This window comes from Sporothrix schenckii, assembly GCF_000961545.1.
Source record: "Sporothrix schenckii 1099-18 chromosome Unknown Cont41, whole genome shotgun sequence".
NCBI classification, from domain to species: Eukaryota; Fungi; Ascomycota; class Sordariomycetes; order Ophiostomatales; family Ophiostomataceae; genus Sporothrix; species Sporothrix schenckii.
The window spans coordinates 4015865-4029830 of record NW_015971142.1 but is presented as its reverse complement, the minus strand read 5'-3'; the positions used below and the strand labels follow the sequence as shown (position 1 = coordinate 4029830).

General features: G+C 60.7%; 7 protein-coding genes across 7 annotated transcripts; 3 read left to right on the top strand and 4 right to left on the bottom strand.

Moving 5' to 3' along the window:
- Window positions 1-1419: 1419 nt before the first annotated feature.
- On the top strand, window positions 1420-4173 carry SPSK_07023 (ATP-dependent RNA helicase DDX31/DBP7; the record flags this gene model as incomplete). The annotated part of the gene is made up of 1 exon (XM_016733693.1): window positions 1420-4173. One exon carries the CDS (start codon window positions 1420-1422, stop codon window positions 4171-4173), a length of 2754 nt encoding a protein of 917 aa, XP_016591603.1.
- A 724-nt stretch (window positions 4174-4897) lies between these two features.
- On the bottom strand, window positions 4898-7327 carry SPSK_07085 (uncharacterized protein; the record flags this gene model as incomplete). Its single annotated transcript, XM_016733754.1, has 1 exon — window positions 4898-7327. The coding sequence occupies one exon, from the start codon at window positions 7325-7327 to the stop codon at window positions 4898-4900; it is 2430 nt and encodes an 809-aa protein (XP_016591602.1).
- Window positions 7328-7764: 437 nt separating this feature from the next.
- Window positions 7765-9090, bottom strand: SPSK_07564 (uncharacterized protein; the record flags this gene model as incomplete). The annotated part of the gene is made up of 1 exon (XM_016734223.1): window positions 7765-9090. One exon carries the CDS (start codon window positions 9088-9090, stop codon window positions 7765-7767), a length of 1326 nt encoding a protein of 441 aa, XP_016591601.1.
- Window positions 9091-9208: 118 nt separating this feature from the next.
- SPSK_08124 (uncharacterized protein) lies at window positions 9209-9592 on the bottom strand (the record flags this gene model as incomplete). The annotated part of the gene is made up of 1 exon (XM_016734767.1): window positions 9209-9592. One exon carries the CDS (start codon window positions 9590-9592, stop codon window positions 9209-9211), a length of 384 nt encoding a protein of 127 aa, XP_016591600.1.
- A 295-nt stretch (window positions 9593-9887) lies between these two features.
- On the bottom strand, window positions 9888-10163 carry SPSK_08191 (uncharacterized protein; the record flags this gene model as incomplete). Its single annotated transcript, XM_016734829.1, has 1 exon — window positions 9888-10163. The coding sequence occupies one exon, from the start codon at window positions 10161-10163 to the stop codon at window positions 9888-9890; it is 276 nt and encodes a 91-aa protein (XP_016591599.1).
- A 181-nt stretch (window positions 10164-10344) lies between these two features.
- Window positions 10345-11972, top strand: SPSK_07400 (pantothenate transporter; the record flags this gene model as incomplete). Its single annotated transcript, XM_016734063.1, has 2 exons — window positions 10345-11310; window positions 11370-11972. 2 exons carry the CDS (start codon window positions 10345-10347, stop codon window positions 11970-11972), a joined length of 1569 nt encoding a protein of 522 aa, XP_016591598.1.
- Window positions 11973-12804: 832 nt separating this feature from the next.
- SPSK_07966 (uncharacterized protein) lies at window positions 12805-13491 on the top strand (the record flags this gene model as incomplete). Its single annotated transcript, XM_016734618.1, has 1 exon — window positions 12805-13491. One exon carries the CDS (start codon window positions 12805-12807, stop codon window positions 13489-13491), a length of 687 nt encoding a protein of 228 aa, XP_016591597.1.
- Window positions 13492-13966: the final 475 nt, after the last annotated feature.

The window sequence follows — 13966 nt, the reverse complement described above, 5'->3', positions numbered from 1 at the left end:
CGGGGCAACCACGACGGGCGGAGACCCACTCTTTTCCACGCCTGCTAAAACCCATGCACTCTGTGGGGCCAGTGTTTCACCACTTTGAATGGCAGAGGCACACTTAGTCGTGCTCTCTTTAACTTGCTTTGTCTGAAGAGAGCCGGTCACCCCAGTCAAAACAAAACGGTAATTGAAGGGACTCTCGTTCTTCATTGAAGCGGCCAAAGGAGAGCCTAATGTTATTGAGTAGAGATGGTGTGTTTTAGGTGGGACATATTGTATGGCCTATTTTGTTACAAAGACACTTCCCAAGGGTAGGTGGCTCTGCTAGTTGATCAGGCTAGTGGAGTTGATGTTCTGGATAAGACAGTGAGAAGGTGTAACGGTTGAACAATACGTCAACACGTATAAGTGGGTGGTGATTGTATGCAATGAGGGCGCAAGAATACAGGTTCATGTAGGTTTGTATTTCAGACAATCGGTAGCGACTGAATCTTCCTTCCCCAAGGGGAGGAGTCCTCAATCTAATATATACCTAACTGTCTCATGTGCGTCTCATTCGTTTATCTCATTCCGCGTATGAGATGGCCCCCATCTCATACGTATCTCATTTGGTTGCTTCATTCTTGGTATGAGATGCCCTTGCTTAGTCAGTCTCCTAGTGGTCCTGCTGCTCCTGGTGTTTTTGCTTGTGGCACATGGGGTGGCTCAGTCCGTGCCTGTCCTCCATTTTCCCGGTCCTGACCGCCCTGGGTCTTTCTTCTGGCCTTGTGGGGGTCGTAATCGTAAACATATTTCCTCCACTGATGATCGACGTAAACGGTATACGAAAGCACGTATTTCATTGAAATAGAGAATGAGATTGTTGACGGCTGAGGATGAATTGAAAGATTTCTTTTAATCGTCGATTTTTTCAAGGCAAGTGAGAGGATATTTCCTGGGAATAGCAATTTAACGTAGTTGAAGAAAAGTAGTGTTTTTTTGTTGTTTTTGAATAAATTTAAATTATTATAAGTGAGAATAAAAATGAAATGAAATTAGAATATAAAAATACAACAAATCTCACAACACGAACTGAATATACTTTTTAATTGTCACCATCAAGAAAATTATTGAAGAACGACACTGGATGTTCTACACTCACAATGAGCATACTGGCCGGGCATACGTGGTTTGTTATGTTGTAAGGGAGAATGAAAACAGAGATCAATACAGTCCATACACTGTATACACACTGTTTCGTCTACAGCGCTTACCGCCTTGCTCCAGCGGTTTATCAGTGATAAGATTGGCAGAATTTTTTTTCAGGTACTGCGAGCTTTCTGCCCCACTCTTTTGCTCTGTCTTGACTTTCCATGTCAACTGTACCACAATCACCATCACCATCACCACGTCCACGTCCACGTCCACGTCCACACCGCGACGACTACCGACACAATGGCGGACGGTGGCATGATCCTCAACATTGACCTGGACAACCTGCCGCCAATCACGCAGCAGGTGACGTTCAAGGGCGGCAAATGGCGCGACCGCAAGGCGGCCCAGCGCGACTTCAAGAAACGGCAGCAGGGCGACAGTCCCACGAAACATATGGCGGCCGACGCGGGCGACCGACCGACGAAGCGGCCACGACCGGACGATCGCAGCGGCGATGCAAGGGCGGCGAAGCGGCATACGGGGGGTGGAGGCGGTGGTGACGGAGGCGGCGGCGACGGCGACAGGAGCGCACAACCGCGGTGGCAGCCGAGCCGGCCCATGGGACCGGGAGCGGCACCTGTGGCCGCCGGCCGGCCCCAGAACGGCGTGACGTCGCGGCTGTTTACGGCCATTCCGGAGCACATGACCAACTTGGACGACGCCGACGAGGCGAGGGCCGGCACCGTGCTGCGCCCCTCGAATGCGCCCTTGTCGGACGAGGCCGCTACGTTCCTCAAGCTCGGCCTCTCGCGCCGCATCGCCCGCCAGCTGTCCGAGTACATGGCGCTCAAAGCCCCGACGGCCATCCAGCGCAACGCCCTGCGGCAGCTCGTGGGCAGCGACAGCGACGCGTTCCTGCAGGCCGAGACGGGCTCCGGCAAGACCCTGGCCTACCTGCTGCCGATTGTGCAGCGCCTGCTGGCGCTCAGCGAGGCCAACGACGGCACGCGGCGGGCCGGCGGCGTCCGGCTGAGCCGCGGCGGGCTGGGGCTGTTTGCCGTCGTGCTGGCCCCGACGCGCGAGCTGTGCACGCAGATTGCGGCGGTGCTGGACAAGCTGCTGGGCTGCGCGCCGTGGCTGCAGGCGTCGACGGTTGTGGGCGGCGAGAACAAAAAGGCCGAAAAGGCGCGGCTGCGGAAAGGCGTCAACATTTTGGTGGCCACGCCGGGCCGCCTGACGGACCACCTGGACCACACGGACGTGCTGGACGTCAGCCGGGTGCGGTGGCTGGTGCTCGACGAGGGCGACCGGCTGATGGAGATGGGCTTCGAGAAGGACATCCGCGCGATTGTGGGCAAGATCCGCAGCGCCGCGACGGTGGCGACCACCACCAAAGACGGGCAGCCGCTGCCGGACGGCGTGCTGCCGGCGCGCCGGGTGACGGTGCTGTGTTCGGCGACGATGAAGATGAATGCCATCAAGCTGGGCGAGCTGACGCTGGAGGATGCAGTGCACGTGACATCGGCGGGCGAGGACGCAGACACGAAGGCGACGGAGGCGAAGGAGGAAGGGGGCGAGGCAGAGACGACAACGACGACCCACCCGGAGACGGCGGCGTTCTCGGCGCCCTCGCAGCTCAAGCAGACGTACGCCATCGTGCCGGCCAAGCTGCGCCTCGTGACGCTCATCGGCCTGCTGCGGTCGACGTTTGCCCGCAAGGGCGCGGTCATGAAGGCCATTGTCTTCTTGTCGTGTGCCGACTCGGTCGACTTCCACTTTGACCTGCTGCGCGCGTTTGGCGACGACGGCCAGCCCATCGCGAACAAGATTGTGCCCGCTGTGGTGCCGGCGGCCGACGACGGCGACAGCAACGACAGCAAGCCGACAGCCACGTCCACGGCCGCCGCAATAAAAAACGCCAAGATGGCGGCGGCGGCGGCGTCCACGACCGCCTCGACCGTCGCCCCCGCCGCCTACATTACGTCGGCGGCCAACCGCACCGTCGTCCTCCACAAGCTGCATGGCTCGCTCGAACAGCCCGTGCGCAAGGCCACGCTGGCGTCGTTCCGGCACGCGACGGACCCGGCCCTGCTGATTACGACGGACATTGCCGCGCGCGGCCTCGACGTGCCGACCGTCGACCTCGTCGTCGAGTACGACCCGGCCATGGCCGTCGACGACCACCTGCACCGCATCGGCCGGACGGCGCGTGCCGGCCGCGCGGGCAGCACGACGTTGTTTGTGCAGCCGGGCAGCGAGGAGGGCTACGTCGGGTTCGTCAAGCAGGTGTCGTCGTCGGTGCTGCACCCGCAGCTCTACGACGCCGTCCTCCAAAAGGGTTATGCGGCGCCCGTGCCCCTGCCGGCGGCCTTCACAGCGCACGACGGCGACGACAGCGTCCCTGTCGAGCACGACCCGTCCCAGGCGCAACAGTCGTGGACCAAGCGCGCCGAGGCGCTGCAGCTGCACATTGAGCAGCGGCTGCTCAAGTCGGCGGCTGCGCCGGTCGCGACGGGCGCCAATGCCGACACGGGCGTGTCCAAGTCGGCCTGGCAGGCCCGAAACGCAAAGACGGACAAGAAACACCAAAAAGACAAAAAGGACAAGGATACGAAAGAGGGCGGGTCGGCAGCCGCCCCGACGCTTCTCGACGCCGCCCGGCAGGCGTTCCGGTCGCACATCCGCGCCTACGCCACCCACGCCCACGACGAGCGCGGCTTCTTTGACATGACGCGCCTGCACCTGGGCCACATGGCCAAGAGCTTTGGCCTGCGCGAGGCGCCCGGCAACATGCGCGGCGGCGTGCAGCGTCTCGCGGCCAAGAAGCGGGCGACGGCCGTGGCGACGGCCGCCGGCCGCAAGCAGCACACGAAGCCCAAGACCAAGGCCGGCGCCTCGTCGTCGGCCGCGGCGGCCCAGGGCCCCGGCGACTCCGACGACGAACGGTTTGACGGTGGTGCAGGCGACGACGAAGCGGCGGCGGCGGCGCGGCGGATGCAGCAAAAGATGAAGGAGATGATGAGCAACCCGGCGGCGGAGTTCAACATTGGATGAAGCGGCGTTTTGTGTTTGCATAGCTTTGTGTGGTTTTTTTTACTCGATTTATCGTTGTATCATAGCAGCATGGGCGTTTGGGTAGGGAAAAGCAAGAGCATAGTCAAGTAAATACATTTTGTTGCCATCATACTCTGAGTCAATGTGGAGAATAATACTCTGATGTTTTGAACCACTAGTACTGTGTATATACGTGGAGTATTTCTTTTATTTTATTTCTTCTTTGAACTTTTACTTTCTTAAATGAAAAGTGAAAAAGTGAAAAAAAAATAGGAGCTTCTCTGAGCAGAAATATGTCATCCTTGTGCAGGGCTGTGAAGCGACGAGTTAGCAAATAGCCACGACAGACGCGCAAAGCACGAAAATCAACAGCAGGAGCGGGAATCGAACTTACGCCATGCTGATGTTCTCTGTATCGTAACGTAGTATGACCGGCCGCATTGCTGCGGCAAGATGTTTGTTTCTTATTTGGTTTATAAAGGGAGGGATGGAGTTGGGGGCCGTTGTTGTGGTGGTGTGGCTCTGGCGTTGCTGCCTGGGATGGCCTCAGCCGCCATGGCCAGTATGTACTCGGATATTCGACCTGCACCTGTGGACGGAGTATGGATGGCATGCAGCGTCTTTGTGTGTATCCTCGCTCCTGTTCATAATTTCCAATTCATTTTTGTACCTTTACCGTCTTGCCGACTTCGTCGCCGTCGACGACGTCGACGCCTACGACTCCTCAAATCAACACCGCACCAAATTCACCGGCCACGTCCTTGACGCGCACCCGCTTCCCTTCGTCGGCCTGCCGCGCCAGCACGCGCCGCAGCAGCTCCCGGGCGCGGCGTGTGCTCGTGCCCCAGCCGGCCATGTCGGCCAGGTAGGCCAGGACCCAGTCTTGGTAAACGGGGTCGGTGACTTCGATGCCGGCGACGAAGACGGGCATAGGCCAGATGAGGCTGCGGGGGTGGTCGCTGGGCGACTGTCGAAGCACGTCGGGACTGCCTGGCTCCGTGCACCGTTCCTCTCTCGACGCCCGGTCGGGCGTCTCGTGTTGGAGCTCCCGCGCAATCTGCACAATCTGCCGGGCGGCCGCCTGGGCCTCGTCGTCCGTGCGCACGTCGGGGGCGTCGACGCGGTTCAGCAGAATGGTCGCGGCCAGGCACATGGCCGTGGACACGCGGCGGTGGAAGGTGGTGCGGGCGACGTGGTCGGGGCTCGACGGCGTGTAGGCCTTGAGGAGGGCGGCGTGGACGACGTTGCTCTCGGCGCGGATGCGGGCAATGGTGGCGCGCAAGGCGTGAATCTTGGCGGCGCGGAGCTCGAGGAGGGCCGCCTGGTCGTGGTCGACAAGCGATGCGCATGCCGGTGCCACGCATACCGGACCGAGGGTGGTGCTGCCGGGCGTTGTGGCTGCTTCCACGCCCACATCCACGTCCGCCGCCATCGCCCCCACCACACCGGTCCCTGGGCCTTGCGCGTGTGGGAAGCACGTCTCCATCCACGCCTCCAGCTCCCCCACCGCCGCAAACACGCCCATGATCTCGTCCGACAGCCGCTTGGCCGGCTCCTGCAGCAAATCGTCGTGCAGCTCGTGCGCTGGCAAGGCCGACCCGAAACAGGCGGCCAAGTAGTACTCCTGCGGCACGCCGTTTCCTCGCAGCGCCGAGATGCCCGACGATGATGCGGGGCCGCCGACGTGGTCGCGAAGAAAGCGGAAGAGTCCGCCTCCTGCTTGTCCTCCTCCTCCTCCTCCTGCTTGTCCTCCTCCACCGCCGATCCCGTCCGTCGCCACCCCCCAGAGGCCGGCGCGCACGTCCAAGTACGCCAGCCACACGAGGATGCGCGCCTCGACGGGCCCGATGGCGCCGCGGAACCGCGGCCAGTCCGAGGCCAGCAGGCGGGCAATGCCGGCAAGGGCGTGGACCAGGCGGGGGGTGTCGCCGGACAAGATGTCACCGTAGGCGAGGAAGAGCGTGGTGGCGAGGAGCATGCGCAGGGTCGATGTCGGTGTCGTCGTGTACGACCCTGCCCCGGACCACAGCGCTGCCCTCAGCGCGTCTGCTGCCTGTTGTGCGCGCGCATAATGCCGCACCTGCAGCGCGTGGTCGGTGCTGTTGTTGTCGCCGCCCCGGACCAACAGGTAGGCCGAGGTCCACGCGAGAATGGCGTGCCGCAGAGGCGAGTCGGGCTGGTGCTCGGCCGCACGGATGGCGTACGCGTAAAAGTTCCAGGGCGACGCGGCCGGCGACGCAAAGGCGGACTTGACGCTGAAGAAGGAGGCAAGATTGCGTTTGTAGTAGACGACGAGAGAGCGGTCGGCGGGGGAGTCGGCGTAGCTGGGGAGGGGCGAGAACACGGAGAGGAAGGGAGAGGGAGAGAGAGGGGGGGCGTGCGTCATCGGGGAGGCCAGGACGGCCGACTGAGGACGGGCGTGCGAGATGGCGTGCTGTGGCTGCGTCCAGTCGGCCGCGGCAGGTTGCGAGGACACACTCTGGAACGAATGTAGCGGTGCAGGCAGGTCCAGTATGAATCCGTTGCCATCCGCCGCCGTCATGGACAACGTAGACGGTATGCTGGTGCCGGGCAGGATGGCCCGGCCATCCATTGACAGAACGTCGCCGTTGTCAGCAAAGATCGGCGCCGATGCATACAGACCAGGAGACGCAACAGCAAAAGCAGGCGGCGGCGGTCCTGGTGGCAGCGGTGGCGGCGGCCCTGCAAAGGACGGCGTATCAAACAGGAACGGCATGTCCAGGTCCCAGCCCGGACTCTGCGTCATGTCCAGCAAGGCATGGAGGGAGACGGGCGACGGTGCCTCCAACGTCGTCGCGGGCGATTCGTAGACGGGCGTCTGTGACGGATGCGGTCTCGGACTCGGTCTCGAACGCGGTCTCGGACTCGGCTTCGGCCCCGGCCCCGGCCCGTCCGCAGGCGACACCCGTCTCCTGCGCCACTGCTTAAAGTTTTCGCCAAACGACGACACGCAGTCCAGCTGCAGCCGGCGACAGGCCGCACAGGGCGTCTCGCGGCTCTGGCACTTGACCTTGCGGCGGCGGCAGGTCAGACAGCCCCAGACGGAGCGCCGGGCGGACGTGGATGACGTGGACGACGTGGACGACGTGGACGGCCGAGCCGGAGTGGCCGCGGGCGTTGATGCTTTGGGCATGGCGGCGTGTGCGTGTGGAGAGACACGGTTGTGGAAGAGGAAGAGGACGAGGGGAAGAAAACAAAGTCTGGGGAAAACGTGGAGTGGAGGAGCACTTGAGATGGGTAGAGCGCTGTGACATTAGCGCCGACCGCCAGTGGGCGATAGTGGACAACTCCACTGATTAGCGCATTAGCGCATTAGCGTCAAAGTATGTCCAAGGAACCATTCGCGATAACGCCGACATCTATTTGTTTTCATGGAACTTGTTACAGGGCACGAGTGTACTTGACGTTGACGAACTTTGCAACGGACGGAAGACATGTAATTCTATTCTGTATAAAAGATGACTGACGACTCTGTGAAGGATTCTTCACCACGACTACTGCCATCGAAACATCTGACATTTATTTCGAAGAACAATTCCCAGCTCCTCGACACAAACATTCAGCTCCCCCCTATGGGTGCTCCGGCCGCTCGACCCCCGGCTCCTCCTGTGATCCCCGCTTGTTGCCGGACGGGCCGTGCAGGTCAAACGTCTGGAACTGGCCCTGGCACGGCGGGCCCTTGCAGACGGTAATCTGCCGCTTGGACAGGTTGTAGAGGACGCAGGCGACGGTGGCCGAGTTGGTGCGGAAGGGGTAGCCGGGCAGGTGGCCGATGACGGCGTCGACGGGGTTGCGGTCGGGGTGCACACAGAGGGCCTCGGGGTAGCTGATGTGGTCGGAAAAGGCGGCGATGAGTTGCGCCGTCGAGAGCTGGCCGGCCTGCGCGGCGGCGCGCACGTTGGCCTCGAAGCGGTCGCGGCGGAACCAGCTGCTGCCGCCGGGGTACAGGCAGCGGACGTCGGCGCGGGCCAGGAAGCCCGGGTGGACAAAGTGGTTGGTGTGCACGAGGTAGCGGTCGTCGGCGTGCGTGCGCTCGACGCGGTAGACGCGGTCGGGCGTGACCTCGAGGCAGACGCCGAAGCCCTCGGCCGAGCTGACGGTGACGTTGTTGGACACGTGCCGCGGGAAGTTGTAGGCGCACGTCATGGCCTCGGCGAGGTGGTTGCTCTCGAGGATCATGCGGCGCAGCATGGACATGGGCAGCAATGGCCGGACCTCCATGTCGTGCTTGACCCCCGCCGCGTCCACGTACGGGTAGGGGATGTAGTCGGCCGAGCTCATCAGCGAGTTGGCCGTCACGCCCAGGCCGGCCGAGTTCATGCCGGAGCGGCCCAGCTGGCCGGCCTCGGTCACCAGAAACAGCGACGGCTTGTGCTCCGACGCGTCCGGGTGCACCTCGAGGTAGATGATGCAGTCGTTCTCCCACAGCCGCGCGCTCATGTCCCAGTTCTGCGCCGTCACCATGTCGCCCGTCGCCGTGGCGTTGTGGTGGAACACGGCCGACGTGCACTCGTTGGCGTTGTCCTCGCCGTCCTCGGGGTCCTCAGGGTCGCTGACCGGCCGGCTGCCCGGCTCGTCGTTGAGCCGCGCCAGGTCGTACCGCGAGTTGAGAAGGATCACGTCGTCCAGCGTCACGCCCGCGCCGTCCGCAATGCCCTGCATCTCCTGCAGGCCGCTCGGGTAGTACTGCTCGAGCGCCGGCTTGTACACGTGCTGGATGATGGCCTCCATCAGCGCCGCCGAGTGCGCCAGCTTGCCCGGCCGCCGGTAGTACCGCACATTCTCCTGCACTTTGCCCGCTGCCTGCCGGCCGTGCGCGAAGCCGCGCTCGTACGGCAGCCCGCGGGCGACGACGTGCTGGTACGTGAAGGGGTTGGAGGCTTCGATTTGAGTCATGATGGGGGGAATGTACGGGTGAAGGAGGATTTGCAGGTGGTGATGGTGTAAAGTGAATGTAGTTTAGATACGGAAATCAGGGTATAATTTGGATTTATCTTGCAGCGTTCTTGCAGCGTTATGGATCTGACGGACGAAAACGACGTTGGACATTGATCGTCTCATCATGTCGCCATTCATCACGCGCCCAACGCGACATGCGTATCCACAGCATCATTCTACGACCAAAGGAATCACCGGCACGAGCATGCCGGATTCTATCTGACATTGTCGGCCGCTCGCCATGTTTACTGCGTTTGTCGTCTACATCTCTCGTCGTCAGGACTTTCACTTTGTTTTCTCTCTCCGCTCTCGCCGTTGTCGGAGCTTCATAGCTTCCCAAAGTAGAAGTCCTGGCGAGCAACCCGGGTACAGACAGACTGAGGAATTCCTTCAAATGGACACTCTTCTCGTGACCTACTGATAAGACGTTGTACTTCGCTCGAGTTGCTGTTCCTGGCATCGTCGTCGGCCGTCGCCAACATTGCCAAATCGGGCATAAATCGCGTGTAAGACAAAGGGTCCACCCGAGCGCTGGGATTACAGTGGCGTTGGGTGGCATTTGTCGGCACTTTAGCGGCATGTCCGCTACAACGGTGGCATTTTCGGGCACTTTAGTGACATGTCCGCACAATTTAGGGCACCCAGCGGCACGTGCGGCACTGGCCGTCTAAGCCCGTTTTGGTCTGGTTGCCGACGCCCTCACATGTCGCGATTTTAGTATTTTCAGTATTTCCATGATTATGACAACTATTTTTTCACCACCTCCCAAGAGACAGCCGCGCATGGTTCCCCTCTTTTCCTCCCCTGCCTTGGCCGTTCGCCTTATCTCGGTGTCGTGCGTCTCCACCTTTTCCATCGTCCGTCGTGCATCTCCATCCCTCAAGTCTGGGGTAGATAGGAGATAGCAGAGAGCAGATTGGCAGACGGTACTTTGCATCGCCGACGTCGCGGGTCGTCGTCGCGTGGGATCTGCTCGCCATTTCCTCTTTCGTCCTGCCCTCTTCCACCCTCTCGTGTCCTGTTGTGTGCATTTCCGTTCCGCCTAGTCGTCGCCGTCGCTGGAGATTGCGCACTACCGGAACGGTGTCTATAATTATTCGGTCGTCCACCTGTCGCTGTCTTTTTGTTTTCTGGTTTTTCTGATTTCCTGTTCCTCTTGCTTCCGTTCCTCCTGCTTCTCATCTCATCCTTCATCTCTCCCCTCTCTACACAATGTCCGAAAAACCCACTGGCCACGCCGGCTATGCCGACGAGGCTGCCACACCGTCCGGCGGCGCCGTCCAGGTCCACGCCATCACCATTGCCGAAAAAACACGCGGTGTCGAGCACGACGACGCCGCCGACCTATTTGCCGACGACGGCGAGGGCACCACGTTCGAATACACCGAGGACGAGGCCCGGCGCGTCCTCCGCAAGCTGGATCTCGTGCTGCTGCCCACCATGATGATCTCGTACCTGCTGTCCTTCATCGACAAGGCCGCCCTCTCCAACGCGTCCATCCTCGGCATCCGCACCGACGACCACCTCGTCGGCCAGCAGTACTCGTGGGTCTCGGCCATCTTCTACTTTGGCTACCTCGTCGCCCAATACCCGAGCGCCGTGCTCATGCAGAAGCTGCCCATCGGCCGCTACTTTGGCGTCATGATTGTGCTCTGGGGGCTCTGCTCGACCCTGACCGCCGTCACCACCAACTTTGCCACTCTGGCCGTCGCCCGCTTCTTCTTGGGCTGCTTCGAGACGTGCATCTCGCCCGTCCTCACCATCTTCGTCGGCCAGTACTGGACCCGCCGCGAGCAGCCCCTACGCGCCTGCGTCTGGTGGATGGGCGCGCCCGTCGGCGGCTTCATCATCGACGGCCTCGCCTACTCCATCACGGGCCCCGGCTGGGGCGGCGGCAAGTACACGCAGTGGCAGGTGCTCTACCTGATCTGGGGCCCGCTGACCATGGGCTGGGGCGTGCTGCTGTTTTTTGTCATGCCCAACTCGCCCATGAAGGCCTGGTTCCTGTCGGCGCGCGAGCGCAAGGTCGCCGTGCTGCGCGTCATCGCCAACCACACCGGCATCGAGAACCGCCACTACCGCACCTACCAGGTCGTCGAGTGCCTTAAGGACGTGCAGGCCTGGGCCTTTTTCGCGCTGGCGCTGCTGCAGTGCATTGTCGGCAGCGGCCTGACCAACGTACGTATACACCCAAGAACAAGCAATGAATAGGCTGCTGCTCACACACATCCCTCTAGTTTGACAAGATTGTCTTGACCGGCCTCGGCTACGACGACCACGAGTCCACCAAGGCCTCCTTTGGCGGCGACGGCGTCCAGCTCGCTTCCCTCCTCATCGCCGGCGCCGTCACCACTCAGTTTCGCAACGCCCGCCTCGTTGCCAGCATCGCCTCCAACGCCGTCGTCTTGCTGGGCTCCCTGCTCGTCTACTGCCTCCCCAAGGAGAACATCCACGGCCGCCAGGGCGGCCTCTACATTATGTTTGTCAACACCGTCACCTACATCATGGTCATGTCCCTCCTCGCTTCCAACATTGGCGGCTTCACCAAAAAGGCCACCTGCGCCGTCATGGTCTTTGTCGGCTACGCTGTCGGCCAGATCATTGCGCCGCAGTTCTTCCTCGCCAAGGAGAGCCCCACGTACCCGACCGGCTTCCGCGCCTTTTACGTCTCCACCGCCCTCATGATTGTCATCCAGCTGGCGCTGCTCGTCTATCTCCGCTGGGAGAATGCCCGTCGCGACCGCATCTCGGCCGCCCTCGACCACGACGAGCAGGCCGATGCCGCCGCCTTTTTGGATCTCACCGACAAGGAACAGCCGGGGTTCCGTTATATTTACTGAGACCTGGAAATGAGGAACATGTGGAGAGTATAGGCGGGGATCGTATTGTACATAGTTTATTTTTCTTCATTAATATTTTTTTTTAAAAAAACTAACACACACACACACACATTCATTCGGTTATGTTGATTCTTCAACTTCCCTCACACCCGGATTTATCCTCTTGTGCCGCGTGGTTGTGCCGCATCGCTCTATTACCTGATGTCGTGCCGTGTCTGCTCAACTTGAACCGAGCGCGATAAGACGAAAATAGAAAAATAACAAAAAAATAATCCGTACACTCGACGAAAACAGGGCCGTGGACCCAATGTAATCTCGACACGATGCCTATGTGCCGTGGGTCTTCATCTCGTCCCAGCTACCAAAACAAGACTCTCGTGCATCCAAACGACCACACCTCTCGCCACGGTTCTCCCCACCAGAGTGCGGACAATTGCAGACAATAGTGGTCATACACTCTTACGTGACTGTACAAAAAGACACCCGCTGCCCTCATAACCTTAATTCTCGCATCCTTGGACTGGCATTCTGTGCCGTGCCCATCGCTGCGCGTATCGTCATGCCTGTTTACCGTCCTATACAGGGCCTGTCTAGTGGGTACTTCATTTACGGTGACCGGACTGCGTAAATTATGTCAACAGACACAAACCTGTCATCATTAAAGGGCACCCCATATCACGGATTTTTCCTCGGGCACTGCTCATCTGCTGAATCGGAGCTTTGGCTGAATATATAGTGGCGGGATGCCCGCTCTCGCACTTGGCATCTGGTTTTCCCTTCTTTGTGCTCTTGTGTGGCAAGACTTCCAGACTTCCTTATCTCGTCCTCCAGGATGATGTCAACGTCCAACTATGCGACCACGGCCGTCGCCGTTGCCTTGCTGTCTTTGCTTGGGTCGGTTTGCGCCAGCCCCATGCCCGACGTCGAATACAGCCCGCAGCAGCTCCGCGAAATCTGGGCGGCCGCAGCTGCGGCCACCCCGCCGGCACACAATGCCGCCGGCTCTCCCCATTCCGGCGTCACCGTCACGCTGACCGGTACGCCCGTGGACGCAAGGCCCACAGCCGTCGCCGCCACGACGACGCCAGCCATCGCCGCCGCTGTCCCGGGCCGACCCTTCCGCCCGCCTTTCCGGGGACCGCCCTGGCTGACCGCCGGCATCGGCGCTGGTGGGACGGTGCCGGCCGGTTGGGGCACAGGCGTCTTGACGGCCGGGGCGGTCTGCGGACCGTATACGCTGCCCGTCAACCTGCCGTTCTCGCCGCCGTGTCCCTACTCGTCGACGACTGCACCTGACGACGAGCCATCGGCCCCGCCGACGTCGACAGCACCGGCCCCCGGGCCGCCCTCGACGACCATTGTCAAAACCCTCCCGCCCACGACACTGCCGGCCGCGGCCGGCAGCCCCACGGCGGTGATTGTCACAGTGTCCGTCACGCTGAAGCCGGACCCGCCGTACACGCCCGGGCCGCACGACGAAAGAGTGGCGACGACGCTGACGACGGCGAGGCGGGTCTGACGGAGATGGGGTTGGGTGTGGAATGGGAAAATTGGCACAGCGTAATCCATAGGCAAGCAAACTGTAATACTACTATACTCTAACATGTTTTTGCCTGCTGTGCGTGTCTTTGCGGGTCAGCAATAGTCGACACATCTGCCGGTGTTGTACGCCGTACTGTGTGAATCACAGCAACGGAGGTTTTCGTTTTTACAGTCTAGGTCTAATCGCTCGACATGGATGTCTTACTCGTGGATTGACAGAGAAGAGAGCCGCTGTCGGTGGGATGAATGCATCCGGTTGGCTCGTCATGACCTTGTGCTTAGAGATCACGGCAATGACATCGAGGCAGTACCTAGGGTGGCATTTGTAAAATCCATCATTGGCTGTGTACGGAAAAGATATTGTCGAATCATTGTCGCCAGATTGCTGGCATCATTACCCCGCTCCGTTCCAGCGATATACCGTCGTGTACCGTCTCTGTGAAGGTCAAGAA